The sequence below is a fragment of the Anabrus simplex genome, chromosome 8 (assembly GCF_040414725.1).
Source record: "Anabrus simplex isolate iqAnaSimp1 chromosome 8, ASM4041472v1, whole genome shotgun sequence".
Taxonomy (NCBI): Eukaryota; Metazoa; Arthropoda; class Insecta; order Orthoptera; family Tettigoniidae; genus Anabrus; species Anabrus simplex.
The window spans coordinates 164805684-164823590 of NC_090272.1; the positions used below are offsets into that span (position 1 = coordinate 164805684).

General features: G+C 38.1%; 1 protein-coding gene across 1 annotated transcript in view; it reads left to right on the forward strand.

The window, feature by feature from the left end:
- LOC136878912 (NHL repeat-containing protein 2) overlaps window positions 1–17907 on the forward strand; it is a 109372-nt gene that overhangs the window by 19982 nt on the left and 71483 nt on the right. Inside the window, exons 4-6 of the mRNA XM_067152516.2 lie at window positions 840–1129; window positions 6836–6973; window positions 16094–16317. Of these exons, the coding sequence (XP_067008617.2) occupies window positions 840–1129; window positions 6836–6973; window positions 16094–16317 (652 nt within the window). The remainder of the gene's footprint in view (window positions 1–839; window positions 1130–6835; window positions 6974–16093; window positions 16318–17907) is intronic.

Here is a 17907-nt window from a genome sequence, read left to right on the forward strand (position 1 = left end):
ATGGCTTAAGACCAGCTAGAGGATGCTGTTTGTGAGACCAAAGGAGTAGTGATTTTCACATCTTTTGTGATCCATCCCTTCTGTTTCGCTATGCCTTCATTCTTTGAAGTGTTCTCCTTTTTCTTTTTTGATCATTGTATAGTTTAGGGGGGATGGTTATCTAGTTACATTTCCCCTTAAAATAATAATCACCACCACAAAACTAATACAAAGACAATTTTTAGAACCTATTTTTCAGTCTTTGGGTCTTTGAAAGTAGTTAATTTTAGTATCTTAGTATTAACTTGTAGGGTGTAAAAATAGAATGTCAAAGAATGTAAAAGACTACAGCAATTGAAGAATCTAGCCCTGTATAATATTTACAGTATGTTACCTACTCCTGTTACCAGTATACCCATACTGTTTCCACTCTCTCCACTGTCATACAAATGCACAAAGATAATATTTAACTCCCACTAAATGAATTTAAAACAAGGAGGAGTCAACAGTCGTTACTTATTTCAAAATGTTGTTTAGCTCCCCAAAAGTTGGGTTCACCGGGCGAGTTGGCCGTGTGGTTAGTAGCGCGCAGCTGTGAGCTCGCATCCGGGAGATAGTGGGTTCGAATCCCACTGTCGGCAGCCCTGAAGATTGTTTTCCGTGGTTTCCCATTTTCACACCAGGCAAATGCTGGGGCTGTACCTTCCCATTCCTGGGCCTTTCTTGTCCCATCGTCGCCATAAGCAAAATTAAAATAAATAAAAAAAGTTGGGTTCCTCAAAGCTTTCATTTCAATATAATGTCCATGCAAACAGAAGAAGAGAAAACATTTCCAATCATAGTGTTCTTTCTGTTTTCAGGTCCTGAACATGAAGTGATATACATGAGTATGGGTGAAGGAAATATGGATCTTTTGTTTTTAGTTGTACGAAATGCTGTGACTTTCTACAGGCAACAGAATCAATTATCCAATCATGCTCTTCCCACTGCACCTTCGATGCACCTTTTATCACAGGCAACAGACTCATTGTTATTTCCTGGGAAAGTAGCAAGTTTCTGGAGGAAGAATGATCAAGTCAGTCAATGGTTAGCTGTTTCTGATACTGGTCATCACAGAATTGTGCTTCTGACTGAAGATTTAAGAGTAGAGGTGAGTTACTAGTAGTTTTAAATATATTTGCAGTGACTGTGGACACTTCTAAAATTAACCTTATCCTCAGATACATTTTTATTATGATATTTCCTGTAGTGACATTTTATAATTTGTCCTTTTAAGTGTTGAGTTACTAATTTACTGTTTATTACCTCATTGCTAATTTTTTTCACTCACATGTAAGAAATTTTTAGAAGGCATAATGTTTTACTTATCAGGGGCATGTTAGGCATAAAATGTCTAGGAATATTGGGTCTTTGTTAATTTAACATGTTCATCCTGATGTGTGCCACCAGTGGTACATGATTAAAAAGATTTACCTTACAATAATTGCTTTGTGTTTAGCATTACATTCCTAAAAAGATGACATTGAGTTTTTATACAAACAACATTGTATTTCACATGAAAAAATGAAATGGCATATGGCTTTTGATGCCGGGAGTGTCCAAGGACAAGTTCGGCTCGCCAGGTGCAGGTCTGTTGATTTCACACCCGTAGATGACCTAAATGTCGTGATGAGGATGAAATGATGATGAAGACAGTACATACACCCAGCCCCTGTGCCAGAGAAATAACCAATGATGGTTAAAATAACCAATGATCCCTGCTGGGATTCTAACCCGGGACCCCTGTGACCAAAGGCCAGCATGCTAACCATTTAGCCATGGACCCAGACATTTATAATAATAATTTCACATGAAAGCCCTTGATCTATGTCTGTTTGCGTATTATAATTGTTTTAGAGACATTGTACGCACTTTATTTTGTGCGCCACTGGTGGCGCACAATGGCATTCGGTAATCATGCGGCAGTCTCGTGCTGTCGTGCGCCACCGGTGCTACATGTAATTTCATGGTCGTTGAAGCAGATTTTGAAGCTTTGTAATTTCCAAAACTGCTTGTTTGAGTGCAACACCTCTCATACGCAATCAGTAGGGCGCTCTTTTAATGTATCTGTGAACCTCTCACTTTCAAAAAATTTGAAACAATTTACAGTTCATTAAGGTTAATAAAAACTATTGGAAGACAAAGAGAATGGCTAAAGACAGAACAGCATGGAGAATTCATGCGAAGACCACCAGTGATTTTTTTTTTTTTTTTTATCTAGTCGTGTCAGTAGCACAATACAGATTACAGATGCATATTAGATAAAATATATAAAAATACAATATTATATAAAATTAAACAGTTATTTACAAAATATCGGCCCAGAATTTGTTCACGTTAACAAGCACTGATACTAGCCTGTGCCAGATCAAGTTCTGTGCATTTAACAGGGCATCGAGGGCAATTAATAAGGTACCTTGTCGTTTGTACCACGCCGTATTCACATAGGGTCTGATCCCCCTTCAGGAGGCCCCATTTCTTCATATTGTCCTTTGATCGTCCAATGTCTGCTCTTAGTCTGTTCAGTGCCTTCCATATAGTCCAGGTTTCTCCATGACCAGGGGGAAGCTTTTCCTCCAATTTTAAGCGTTCTGGACGAAAAGAGATCTTCTGATTCCAGAGTAGAAGTTTTCCTTGCATCTGCACTAGCGGGGGATGAGGAGTGCATAAAACTGTTCCTGGACTTCAGTCGAGTTGGTGGTAGTTTGCGTCCATGTAAGGGGGTGGGCTGAGTTGGTAGAAGCCCTTAACCTCTCCACATTTGCAGCTACGTCGCGTCTGATCTCAGGAGGGGCTATTCCTGCAAGGGAGTACAGTTTGTCTGTTGGTGTTGGTTTCAGACATCCTGTAATATGTCTGCATGTTTCATTCAGGGCGACATCGACCTTGTTGGCATGTGTAGATTTATACCAAACGGGACTAGCATACTCCCCTGCTGAGTAACAAAGTGCTAAGGCTGTTGTCCTTACCGTATGAGGGTGGGCGCCCCACTTTGAACCTGTCACTTTACGGAGCAGGGAGTTCCGAGAGGAGACCTTTGCCTTGATGTTTGAACAGTGCTCCCTGTAAGTTAGAGAACGATCCAAAGTAACACCCAAGTATTTTGGTGTGTAATTATGTTCTAGAACTTTGTCCTTCCAATTCACTTGCAGCTTTCTTGAGGCTTGTTTGTTCTTCAGATGGAAAGCACATACTTGAGATTTTGATGGGTTTGGTTTGAGATTATTGGTCTCATAGCAGTGAGACAAAATATCCCATGCTTTGAAAGAGTAGAAAACAATCTCACCACCAGTGATGATGATGATGATGATGATGACAGTTCATTGTTTACGGTTTGCATCATTTTTGTAGTCATATAAAACGGTACGTTTTGCTGGCACTGTTTTAGAAAGTGTAAAACCACTTTCCTATTTTAAATATTTATTATGGATCCTGATGAGATTGAAGAAATCCTAAATGAGAACACATGTGTGTCTGAACTTAGTGACCATATTATTGTCTGAAAGTGAATATTTGTTGTCAGTTACTGAAAGTGATAGTGACCTTATAAGTGTGGTAGAAGAAAGTGAGGAAGAATGAAGTGATGCAGAAAGGAGTGACGGTGATCCAAAACAAACGGTAGTAAGTGCTATTCATAACCATGATACAGATGTTGGTTCCCATAGGGAACCTGAAATATTTGTCCCGAATGAGTAAATTTATAATACCAATACAGTTGGTCCGTTATTGGATATTGTAAATTTTCCAGCTAACTCATTCTTGGTTGCGAGCGTTTTGCCCCAGTGTGCTAAATTCGGCTCATCAGTTGGTAAATAGCACACCCACCAAGATGCATGGTTAGTGCATACCATGGAGGCCACTGCGTAGGCTACTTGGAGCCACCGGCAGTGCCAATGCGCTATGAGAGACTTTGTCTCATTTCCAAAAATTGATGCCTGCCTGGCCATCAGATGATACAGATGTTGATTCCCATAGGGAACCTGAAATATTTGTCCCGAATGAGTAAATTTATAATACCAATATAAATGGTCCGTTATTGGGCATTATAAATTTTCCAGCTAACTCATTCCTGGTTGCCAGCGTTTTGCCCTCGTGTGCTAGGTTGGGCTCATCAGTTGGTACCTAGCATACCTACCAAGACGCTAGCTGGAAAATTTATAATGTCCAATAACGGACCATTTATATTGGTATTATAAATTTACTCATTCGGGACAAATATTTCAGATTCCCTATGGGAATCAACATCTATATCACCTGATAGCCAAGCAGGCATCAGTTTTTGGTAAAGAGACAAAGTCTCTCACAGTGCATTGGCACTGACGGTGGCTCCAAGTAGCCTACGCAGTGGTATGCACTAACCAGCGTCTTGGTAGGTGTGCTAGGTACCAACTGATGAGCCCAACCTAGCACACGAGGGCAAAACGCTGGCAACCAGGAATGAGTTAGCTGAAAAATTTATAATGTCCAATAACGGACCATTTATATGGGTATTACATAAAAATATATAAGTAAAATTTCATAAGAGCTCCCATTTTCATTATTTTTATTACTTTTATTCTTGAACAATTATTATTTTTATATCATTTTCATTATTATTGTTGTTTTTTAATTGCAATGCAAATTTTACATTATCAAAATAAGGTAAATATAACAGTATTTCAGAAAACTGTTCTTGCTTAGTAATCCGTCAGACTTTTTTCATTCGCAGAACATGGTACAATATACTGTATATAAACAATTTTAAAATCTCTAGAGAGAGCTGACGTGAAACAAACAACATTTATCAAAACTAGATGATCAAACAAGCACAAAGAAGAAAGAATCATGCAAATCTCATATAGGTACAGAGATATAATGTTTTTAAATTCCTTAAGGGGGGAGACCTAGCTCAGCACGGGGAAAATAGGCCAATATTCATTCGATTGTTATATATGCTACAAACGTTGTTGACAAATGCTGCACATACCCCAGTATTGCCATGCTTAAGGGCAATCAGAAGCAACTTCAATGATGTCAAAATTCTAATTATAACATTTTAAAATAAAATGTTCAAAATTTCCCGCCTTTTTAACAATATATCACGGTTTCCTTCATAACTCTCTTACTGATTCACGGATAATTATGATTTTTTCAGAGCTTCCTCCCATAATGTTGTACTACAATCTGTACCTCATTCATATAAATAGGATTTAAATTCGATTTTATATAACATTTTTACTTAAAAAGCTATTAATATTTTCTGGTGCTCGGAATAAAAACGCGACAAAAAATCCAAATCACAGTACATGTTAATGATTGAGGTTCATTTTGTAGCTGGAGTTTTGATACACACTTTAAAAAAGGAAAAGTACGAAAATTCTTATAAACTTGGAATTTATAAGGGAAACAGTGATATACTTTTAAAAAGGCAGGAAATTTTTAATATTTTATTTTAAAATATTAAAATTATCAAAATTCTGACATAATTGAAGTTGCTTCTTGTTGCCAGGAAGCATGCCAATACTGGGATATGTGCAGCAATTGTCAACAACAATAGTAGCATATTTAACAATCGAATGAATATTAACCTATTTTTTTCCTTTGTTAAGCTGGGTCTCCCCCCTTAAAAATGCCCAGTCCAGAATGTTTGTTAGGGATATTCAGGCCCAGACTTCTTCTTCTTCAGGTGCCATATCTGGTTGCCCAGACGTCGGCGATTACTCTGGAGAAAGTTTTTCTGTCTTCTGCTAGTCAGAAGAGTCTCTCAGTTGTCTCAATACCGGTCCACTGCTTGATGTTGTGTAACCATGTTATCTCTGGTCTGCCAACTCGCCGTTTGCCCTCTATTTTACCTTGGAGAATGAGTTTTATGAGGCCATATTTGTTTCCTCTTAATATGTGACCTAGATAAGCTGTTTTGCGAACTTTTATAGTTGTTATTAGTTCTTGCTTCGTCCTAGCTCTCCTTAGGACTTCATCGTTTATCATATCTGTCCAGGGTATTCTAAGCATTCTTCTGTGCAACCACATTTCAAAGGCTGCAAGTCGTTTGATACTTGTGGCTTTTAAGGTCCATGTTTCTGCTCCACATAACAGTACTGACCAGATGTAGCACTTCATTAATCTCTGTCTGAGCTTCAGATTTAGATGATTATTACAGAACAAAGAGCTCATCCAGTGAAATGCAGCTCTAGCTTTCTCAATTCTGCATCTGATTTCCTTATCTGGATCCATACTGTCTGTTATGCTGCTGAGGTACTTGAACTGGTGGACTTGTTCTATTTTACAGTTGTTTATTGACAAGGTGACATTTGCATTACTATTTCTGCTAAATACCATTAACTTAGTTTTTGCTACATTTATATTGAGACCATACTGTAAACCTTTGACATGGATTCTGTTCAGAAGTGGGTTAAATGGGGGAGGCCGGCCTTTCCAGATACTTCGTGAAAACAGAAGTCTTCCATAGTCCTCTTGAATCTGAATGCTCTAGGTTCACTTTCCAGGTCTTTCTCCCACCATCGGGAGGCCTCCATCGAGTTATTTTATGGTGGCAAAGAGAGCTGGACTTGGCATGCCTGGCTCATTCCTGACTGGTTGCTGAGCTGCAGGGCCCTAACCCAGTGACGCCACTTGTGACCAGCTTCGGGTTAACTTGCTCCTCCCAAGGTCTTACAGTAAAATGGCAGACACCATCACGATATGTCATTGTATAAAGTGATTATTGTGCAATTTAGTTTTCCATCCTGTATGGTTTATAAATTATTTTAAAATATGCAATTGCCATTAATTTTTTTACTATTTATACACGATTCTCACTAAACAAATTTCTGTGCAGCATGTTGTGGGTGGCTTGGAACCAGGCTTTAAAGATGGAAGCTTTACGGAAGCCCAGTTCAATTGTCCACAAGGAATTGCATTCCAAAATAATGAAATCCTGCTTGTAGCTGACACTGAGAATCATGCCATCAGAGAGGTAAGAGAGTAGGTTCTAGCATTTACTATTCAAGTCTCAATTATTTTTTTTAAATAAATGAATTCTCTATCATATTGGCTTAGGTTATGAATGACTCAAGTATATTTGTCTTGAATTTTTATGTTATTAGCAACTGCAAATTATTGTCATTATGGTATTTATCTTGAGTGAATGTTTCCACAAGTATTATACAGGGTGAATCACCAAAAACTTTCACCCCAAATATTTCTGAAATTGATGTGCTGTTTACAGAGAATTTAAGTGTAACCAAGGGCTCATAACTGTAGCTCATACACAGATGTTAATAATTATTAGAAATTATTTTAGAAAGTTAATTTTTTTTTCAAATTTAAGAATGCCTGTTGACATTAACAAAATAAATCTGTAGGAAATTAGAATGCCAGTGGTGTTTTTATCAGGATTCTAGTACAAGTAGTTTACAAGCATTGTAGTTTGAAAATAGTAAATACCGACAACTGTCTGCTCCAGTGAACTGCTTAGTTATGAGACTATGATGTTCTTATCAGGCACGGCGGGTCTATGTTTGCCGTGTTAGCTGGGCTAACACCATCTAAAATGAAAGATCAACAAATATGTCTACATAATATTACGGCATATAAATTGTTTATTTAATACTGTATAATATACAGTAGAAGTCCGTTATAGCGAGAATTCATAACGGCGGATAATTTACTCGCTATAACGGATTGTCGTTATATCCGATTTTTGTATAAAAGTCGGAAAACCCTTCATGCACTTTAAGATCGGTATGAAACGGCAATTAGTCTGTTCAAAACTTGCGTTTCCGCATATGATATCCACACTACGGCTTACTTATTTGTTATTTTTCGTAATCCGACACTACGTGAAAGTGTACGTTTAATTTCATTCTGAAAAAGATATAGTACCGTATTTTGCCGAATCCAAGATTGAAATCAGACTCAAAATGAAGTTTGTAAAATCATATGAATGCCTTGTTGTACAGTAGGCCTACGCATTTTTATACGCCGAACATCGACTTTCGTCACGCCGTTTTTTTTGTTTTTTTGTTTTTTTTTGCGGCTGCACAGTTATTCTTTATTTCCGCGGGTTTAAGGACCGTTAACTTGACATTGGCATCATAATACCGAGAAGAACTCGTTGAAATTTTTCCAGCAATACCTATTCCATGCGTCTCTACAATACAATGATCCATCAGGAAATTATTCTTGCTGTCTATAAAACTGTTACTTTTACGCAGCGTCAGATATAACCGGCTACCGCTGCACGCACGTCTCGCTTGTCGGGTTCGGCCAAATTCAGCAGCTAGTGATGTATAGTGATGTAGATGTTGATTCCCATAGGGAACCTAAAATATTTGTCCTGAATGAGTAAATTTATAATACCAATATAATGGTCCGTTATTGGACATTATAAATTTTCCAGCTAACTCATTCTTGGTTGCCTGCATTTCGCCCTTGTGTGCTAAGTTAGGCTCGTCAGTTGGGACTTAGCACACCACCCAAGACGCAAGGCTAGTGCATACCGTGGAGGCCACTGCATAGGCTATTTGAAGCCACCAGCAGTGCCAAATGCACTACGAGAGCTATGTCTCATTTCCAAAAAATAGATGCCTGCCTGGCCATCAAATGATGTAGATGTTGAATCCCATAGGGAACCTAAAATATTTGTCCTGAATGAGTAAATTTATAATACCAATATAATGGTCCGTTATTGGACATTATAAATTTTTCAGCTAACTCATTCTTGGTTGCCTGCGTTTCGCCCTCGTGTGCTAAGTTAGGCTCGTCAGTTGGGACTTAGCACACCACCCAAGACGCAAGGCTAGTGCATACTGTGGAGGCCACTGCATAGGCTATTTGAAGCCACCAGCAGTGCCAATGCACTACGAGAGCTATGTCTCATTTCCAAAAAATAGATGCCTGCCTGGCCATCAAATGATGTAGATGTTGATTCCCATAGGGAACCTAAAATATTTGTCCTGAATGAGTAAATTTATAATACCAATATAATGGTCCGTTATTGGACATTATAAATTTTCTAGCTAACTCATTTTTGGTTGCCTGCGTTTCGCCCTCGTGTGCTAAGTTAGGCTCGTCAGTTGGGACTTAGCACATCACCCAAGACGCAAGGCTAGTGCATACTGCGGAGGCCACTGCATAGGCTATTTGAAGCCACCAGCAGTGCCAATGCACTATGAGAGCTATGTCTTATTTCCAAAAAATAGATGCCTGCCTGGCCATCAAATGATGTAGATGTTGATTCCCATAGGGAACCTAAAATATTTGTCCTGAATGAGTAAATTTATAATACCAATATAATGGTCCGTTATTGGACATTATAAATTTTCCAGCTAACTCATTCTTGGTTGCTTGCATTTCGCCCTCGTGTGCTAAGTTAGGCTCGTCAGTTGGGACTTAGCACACCACCCAAGACGCAAGGCTAGTGCATACTGTGGAGGCCACTGCATAGGCTATTTGAAGCCACCAGCAGTGCCAATGCACTATGAGAGCTATGTCTCATTTCCACAGTATGCACTAGCCTTGCGTCTTGGGTGGTGTGCTAAGTCCCAAATGACGAGCCTAACTTAGCACACGAGGGCGAAACGCAGGCAACCAAGAATGAGTTTGCTGGAAAATTTATAATGTCCAATAACGGACCATTATATTGGTATTAGTGATGTATAGGCCTAATCGCGATCGTTGAAAGTCAACGAACGAGTTTATTGCGCCATGGTATGGCCATTTCCGCCCTTGCGTTTTTCGTACACATACCTCACAATTTCATCTTCGACTTCTTTAAAGCGTCCTTTTGCGGACCACTGAATGCATTTTTTTTACAGTACACATTTTTTATAGCTCTTTGTCTTCACGCTAACGCCCAATATTGGCTTTAGTTAGGCCTATGACGTATTTTCTTGCGGCTGCACAATTATTCTACATTTCCGAGTGTTTAATAAACATTAACTTAAAATTGGCATCATAATATCGACTAGAACCCGTTGAAAATTTGCTGGCGAAACCTTTTCCACGTATCTTTAAATTACGACTATCCATCACGAAAATATTCCTGCTGTCTATAAACCTTAATTTTACTAAGCGCCAAGTTCAATAGACGCGTTATGACTCTGCCACTGAGTAGCCATGGCTTTTCTAAGAATTCGAAGGGTTGGATGTTTTGATGCCATTCTGCAGATTTGAGAAACACACAGGCACTGTGCAACCGGTTGTCGCGGCTAGCGATGTGTAGTAAAGACGCGGTCGTTTATTGTCAACGAGTTCTGTGCGCGTGTGAAAAGAAGCAGCGTGGTTACCGCGGTAGTTGCCTGTGGTATCCATTAACTTACTGTTGGGCCGCGAATGCAACAACCCTTGAGTTTTCGCATGAGATTCCGAGAAAAATAAAGTCTTGGATTCGGAGAATACGACATCACTCCAGAGATTTCTGTGGCAAACACCTCAGCTTTCTTGTTCAAACAGCATCACCTAACCTAACCGTATATGTAGCCTATCATGAAAACATATTTGAAACGCATAACCTCCTCGCGAAAAATTTACATGTAAATAGCCGTAACTAAACGCGAGAAGATATGAAATATCCTCTGAAATCAGTGATGTACTGTGCCATATCTTGAGGTTTATCACATTCTTACTTAATTTCCGTATATAACATTAACATTAAGACATCGTTTACTTCAGTCTTTTTTTTTAACGAGTTAACAACTGCTATCGGCTACGTTATTTACGCATTTATTACAAAAACATGTTATCCTCTTTCATTTCGAATTTTCTTTAGAGAACAGCAGTCGATGGGTATTACTAATCAACTCCAACATCGCCTTTGAATGTCAACGAGAGAGCTTGCAAATGCACAAAGTGAGAAAACTATACCGTACCGAAGATGATCGGTTGCATTTTGTTGCAAACATTTCAGTTTTCTTATTCAAACAGCGTCATGTATCCTAACTTAATCGTACTATACGTATGATGAAAATACACTTCAAGCGCCAGTAGAGAAATTATACATTTCTTGCTATAAATTTTCATAATAGCCTTTCCGTAATTTAACCAGACGCGACAAAATATAAAGTAACCTCTGAAATCAATTAAGCACTGCCAAATCTCGAGGTGTATCCCATTCTTACTTAATTGCAGTATTTAGTCTCAAAATTAAGTGGTTGTTTAGTCAGCCTTAATTTTTAACGAGTTAACAACCTTATCGGACACGTTATGTACGCATTTATTACGAAAATATGTTCTCTTTCATTTCGAATTTTCTTGAAGGAACAGCTGTCGACGGATATTACTAATCAACTCCGACATCGCCTTCGAATGTGGACGAGAGAAATCGCTAGTGCACATAGCGAGGAAACAATGCCAAAGATAATCGATCACATGCAATATCATCGCTGGGGTGCATAAATATCGGTAACGGAAAAATCACGCACGCTTAATCGCTCGTAATAACGGATGCACTAGTGATAGGGTTCTCGCTGTAACCGAAGGACCATACACAGTTTAATATAGGAATTTTGAAGGGACAGAAAAATGTCGTCGCTATAACGGAGTTCTCGTTATATGCCGTACTCGCTATAGTGGACTTCTACTGTAACAACAGTAAAACCTAATTCTCTTACGCATAAATTTCACTTTAAGTGGTGAAAGTTTTGCATCTAATAAGTAAGATTCTATTAGAATAAAATTTAAAATTTGTATCTTCAGTGCGGAACAAACATGAGATTTGTTACTTGTAGCTTTGCATCTGTCGAATGATGAAGATATGCTGACTGTGGGCTCTGTTTGCCTTTTCGCAGAGCTAAACATGAGAAGCGTGAATTCAGTCGAGGCGTGCTTGCACATTCAATGCACTCGGAAACACTACACAGAGCTGACCTTGCTGGCTACTAAACATGCGTGATTGCCCCAATCAAGAGGTGAACTTAACAGTAATCATGTGCAATGTTCAGTGGTGGTTGTTTAGAGCATGTCTTCTGCCTGCAACGATTTGTTTTTGCTAAAGGGAGATTCAGTTATGATGGAGGACGAATGCTGCTGTGTTATTGAGGACTTATTAACACATTCATTCTCTAGCTGAACTAATGCTGCTAGGATACAAATTATAGACAATGGGAGACCCACTCCCAGTATATCAGCTATGGTAACAGAAAGAGTAGGCAAAGTGCATCGTCTTAATGATTCCTGGTACACAAATGATACATAGCTGTGTGGCTGAAGGAAATTGTGTTCCTTGTATTGCTGGCCTTGCCTTTTTATTTTCAACAGATACGAATGTTTGGACAACAAAGGGAGTTAGTGATGTTAACAGTTATTATGTACTAAAGAAATGACATGAACAGTCTGTAGAACATGTTAATTCCAAAATAGCTTTACTGAAGTTCAGTAGCAATAGAATAGAGGAATCCCCAAGTTTTGCCTTCAAAATTAATCGGGACAAACATATTGAAAAAATAAAGCAAACGGATATCTAGTTAGTTGTCTAATGGATGCTGTTTGTTTCCTGGTGGAGTAAAAGCAGCCTTTTAGGGGCCAAGCAGAAATCTTGTTCAACATTTTACAAACTAAAACTAATAATGTAAGATATTGTGCTCTCAAGCTCAATGAATTAAAAAGATTTCTGAATGACATTTGTTACTATTTGTTGTTCATTCTTCCTGTCCTTCGCATTACCTTCGCAATTGGCATTTGGTAAATTGATATTACCTGCTACAGTCACATTCCTTTCATGTTGTTTCCCACGTAGGTTATTATCCTATCAAATAATTCCACATCAGCAACAGTGCCTCCCTTTCTAGGCCTGTACGCCCCAAAAATATTAAGTTGCCTATTATCTTTAGAGATGAGCCTTACACCTAGAATATCTTGTTTCTCATCCTTGACATACCGGTACTGTATTTGTAGCTGACAAATTTTTCTTTCTCCAGTATGAATACTCGCCCTTCTACTGTTTTTATCCTGTGTCTACGGTATACACTCTAGTTTTGTGAGAAAATTTCTACATTCATAATATCATTTCTCAGCTATGATTCAACTTCTAGGCCTATTACAATATCTGGTAAAAATATGTCTATTAAATTGCGGTACGTAATTCTATTCCTTTCTTTACAATACTCCTACAGTTGTACACTAAAAACTTTGTCATCCTTACTTATCAACCATACGGTACTCTTATCTCTGCTCCCTAGTCCACCCCATTTCCCTGAATGTACCTCGTATAACCCTTCTAAACAAATCTGCTAACTTATACATACCACGTTAATTCAAGTGAAGGCTGTCTGAGTGCAGATCCCTATCTCCTATCTACCCATTAAGATCTGCAAATCTCGCTCACAGTTTCCCCAATGCCTGCTCCATAGTGTCATTTAAATCCCTGATCACTTTTCACTCTCCTGCACAGTATTTCGATCTCTGCTCCCTTGAACTTCTCATGTGCTTCATTAACCAGATCCCACACATCCCTGTGTTAGTACTATGCCTGCTTGCCTTACATTGTTGGTACCAATGTGAAAAACTACCGCTTTCTCTTTACCCTCTTCCTTCTCTTCTCCTTTCCTCAACATAGCAAATGTTTCATTCTTCCTGTCATTCGCATTACCTTCGCAATTGGCATTTGGTAAATTGATATTGATTGTGTTCAGTTTATACTCTACCACTGAGCGAGTAGCTCCTTAGTTAGGCTCGTGTAGCAGTGAGCTTGCATTTGGGAGATAGTGGGTTTGAATCCCACAGTCAACAGCCCTGAAGATGTTTTTCCATGGTTTCCTATTTTCACACTAGGCAAATACTGGGGCTGTACGATAATTAAGGCCACGACTGCTACCTTCCCAATCTTAGCCCTTTCCCATCCATGCATCCCCGAAAAACTTTGATGTGTCATTGCGACGTTTAACAACTAGCAAAAAAAGAAGGCTCTCCAGACTGGGCCCGCTATCTCACCATCAGATAGCTCCTCAGTTGTAAACACGTAGACTCGTAGAGGACCTCAAACCAGCCTTCAAATCCAGGAAAAAAATCCCTGACCTGGCTGGGAATCGAACCCAGGGTCTCCGTCTTTTACCACCCACAAAGGCATATTTCACACAGCACACATCTGTTAGGAAATTTCTACGACTTCACTCGTAGTTATGTCCTGATAATTTGTTGATGTCACCATCATTTACTTGAAAAATGTGAGGTATTTCCATTCTGTAATAAAAACTGAAAATATATTTTGGAATATTGTGCTTTAAGTTCTGCAAACATAGATGGATGTATAGATAGATAAATCGACAAAATTGAACTGTTAGAAAGAATTGCTAATATACATGATACAATATTTCATTTTCAAGAATTTGTCACATACATTACTTGATACTGTTGATTACATGATTCTTGATGCAGATCTTTAAGTTAATGTGCTGAATGTACATGCTTCTGATTGGAAATTCATGAATTTCTGTTCTGATTTGTTCTGCGACAAATAAGTCATGCAAAGCATTGTACTAAAAGAAACAGTGGCCCTCAATTGCTACTATCCTCTTGTTACCAAGTACACCTTAAGTTTTAACTATTTACAATTGGTCTGAAGAATTTTATGCAATGAAAAAGCCAACAGGCAGACAAATTATAAATGAAGTTGTAGGAACTGCATTGAAACCTTTTGCAAATGTTATTGAATAGTTTTGAGATGAAATATCAAATGAGAACTTTACAAAGGCACAGCAGTTCTCCATATAAACTTATTGAAAAATGGTATGTTTCCATAACTATTTTTATTGCATAAATGAGATTCTTGAGAGGATTTGAAAATGTTACAAGGAAGGATAGGTAAATGATTGGCTACATTAGGGAAATACTTTCTTACTCTGTTCCCCACCAATCAACATTTTGTATCTATGTTTTGTTTTACTTTTTACGTAGTTTATGCTCCCATTGGAGCACTTTTATCAGTCATATACATTAAAGTCTAATAGTATTAAATAGAGTCAACTTCTTCTTCTTCTTCTTCTTCTTGTTCTTCTTCTTCTTCTTCTTCTTCTTCTTCTTCTTCTTCTTCTTCTTCTCCCAAAACTTCATCCTGTCTGACCTGGCTGCCCTTTGGTTGTCAGTAATGGTGTAGGCCTACTACTTCCTTCGTTCAAATATTATGAATTTGAATCATAAGTGTTTATTCCTTAGAATGTTCTTCTCTTCTCTGTCTTCAATTTGGAGCATTGATAAGTTTAATTCTTCTAAATCATTCATGATCTCTGCGAACCAATTGTTCTTTGTAACTAAATAACTGCTTCACTAGTATGGTTTCTGGAAGTCTGAATTCATGACATAAAAGGCAATTTTCCTTTTCTGCATTGTATATAATATTGATTTTCTTTCACGATATACACTTTGTTAGGTAATAATCTCCATTGGCCATCAACTTGGTGTTTCTTATTGATGATTCTTCTGTCTACTTTTTGCAATTTATTGGTTGTTGATTTAGTGTTCAACTTGAAGAGTGTTTTCTGTAGCATAATTTGCTTTGGGTTTTACAACTGTATTGTAATTTTGAAATTTAGCATTCATGGAGAGAGAGAGTTTTTTTTTTTTATAAGTTGGCCAGGTGATTCGCTGTGCTGTTGTCAGTTTAGATGTTCTGCTGTCGATCGATGTTTCCTCTTTTGTGTTCCAGGTTATAATTTCTCCAAGATATTTGAACTTAATCACAATCTTAATTTGTTTGCCTTTGTGTATGTGAATGGCTGGTATTTCAGTTCTGAAGGTCAGCATCATTTCAGTCTTTTCAAATGAGATTTGCAGTCCTTTTTTTGCAACAATTTTCTTGAGTTCTTCAGTTTGAAATTTAGCTTCTTCCCACACTACTTGCTAGTAATGCAAGATTGTTTCCGAATGCTAGGCGATTAAGTTTAATATTTTATTTTATTTTATACATAATATATAAATGCAGTCTTACCATATTTATATCAATTTTTAAAATACCTGCTTTGTTTTAGATGTTATTGAATAATTGACTACATAATTATTGAACTCCTGCTTGCTCATTATTTTTTATCATGAAATAACAATATACCATAAATATTTCTTTATTGTATGGCTATAATTGTCATTGTTTTATAAAATGCTTCAGATCAACTTGAAAACATTACGTGTGACAACAGTAGCTGGTAATGGAACCCAAGGCAGTGACTACACTGGTGGAGGTTTGAAGGTCGAGCAAAAATTATCTTCTCCTTGGGACTTGTGTATTGTCAAGTGTCCAGACTCTGATGCTCAAGTGCTCCTCATTGCAATGGCAGGCTTGCATCAGATTTGGGCTCTGTTTCTAGAGGGAGGCTTGTGGTGGAAGAAAAAGTATGTGTATTATATCTTGCATTTTTTAAACAATATTTTCAAGTAGTTTTAGTGTGTGTGTGTGTGTGTGTGTGTGTGTGTGTGTGTGTGTGTGTGTGTGTGTGTGTGTGTGTGTGTGTGTGTGTGTGTGTGTGTGTGTGTGTGTGTGTGTGTGTGTGTGTGTGTGTGTGTGTGTGTGTGTGTGTGTGTGTGTGTGTGTGTGTGTGTGTGTGTGTGTGTGTGTGTGTGTGTGTGTGTGTGTGTGTGTGTGTGTGTGTGTGTGTGTGTGTGTGTGTGTGTGTGTGTGTGTGTGTGTGTGTGTGTGTGTGTGTGTGTGTGAGGACAGCCGACAGAAAAAAACATGGCATGAAGCACGCAATCTTGATTTTTAGGCCCATGTAATGATAGGCCTTAGATTTTGCCTGGTAAGAGGACTGGGTCTATAATTTATAATAGGTTCCGGCCTTGTGAATTTTGGGAAGTGATCTTAACTGTCGGCAAAGCCGGGTCCGTGGTTAATAACTTTTGTTTTTCTTGTCCTATAAAAAGGAAGGAAGAATCTTTTTAAGATTTGTTTTAGCTGTCGTTGAATGAGTTGTGTAGGGTCCTTCTTTATAATTGAAAAAGAATCATTATTAAAAAAGTCTTTGGTTTTTTTCTATGTAATCTCTTTTATCCATAACTACGGTTGTATTGCTCTTATCGGTAGAGTTCGTGGTTTATAGCATTTAAAAATCAGACATTTAGCGTTTTGATTTTCAAATTTAGCGTTTTGTAGCATCTATACTTCTGACATTTAGCGTTTTATAGCAAATTTGTTAAAAGTAGGCATAATTTGCAAAATTGTACACAACAGTTGGGAGTAAAATCATACTGTTTAATCACAAATTGCTCGTCATGCAGTTTTCAATACACTATGGAAAATAAGACAAATTAGCATACAGTTACAAATTACACACGAAAATGAATATTTACAAATTTACAAACACAATTTCAAAGTGAAAAATACTATTCTAAACGTATTCATATATCACAGTACAGCAGACCTACAAGGAAGAGGAATTTCAATGATGGTTGAAGTACAACATGCCATTGTTTGAATGGTGTCCTCCTTCATTCGAGTCCGCCTATTAGTAACAATCATGTTGTACTTGCTAAAAAAACGCTCTACATCGACGCTGTTCGTAGGGGCCCAAATGCACTGCAGTGCTGCCGAGGCAAAGGAAGGAAACTTTAACTTAAGTGCCATCAACATTTGAAGAGTGTCAGTGGTTTTGTCCATTCTAATGTTCTGCAGCATCTGTTGGTGATATGCCTCGCAACCCTCGACAAACTGATCAACAGTGACACTTCTAAAAAATGGCAACTTATGCTTCAACGACACAAGTGATTTGGGTTCCAGAGCACTGTTTTGCCCTGCAACTGCAGGATTAAATAAATTGCACACTTCCTTAAAAAACACATTAGTATTATCACTGACGCCCATGAGCTTCGAGAGCTTAGTTATGCATTTAAGCATACACTGCTTAAACTGCACCTTAATTTCTTCTTTCTTCGTACTGTTTCTGAAACTCTCCAGCAGGTTACTTGTTTCCAACGGAAACCATCCGT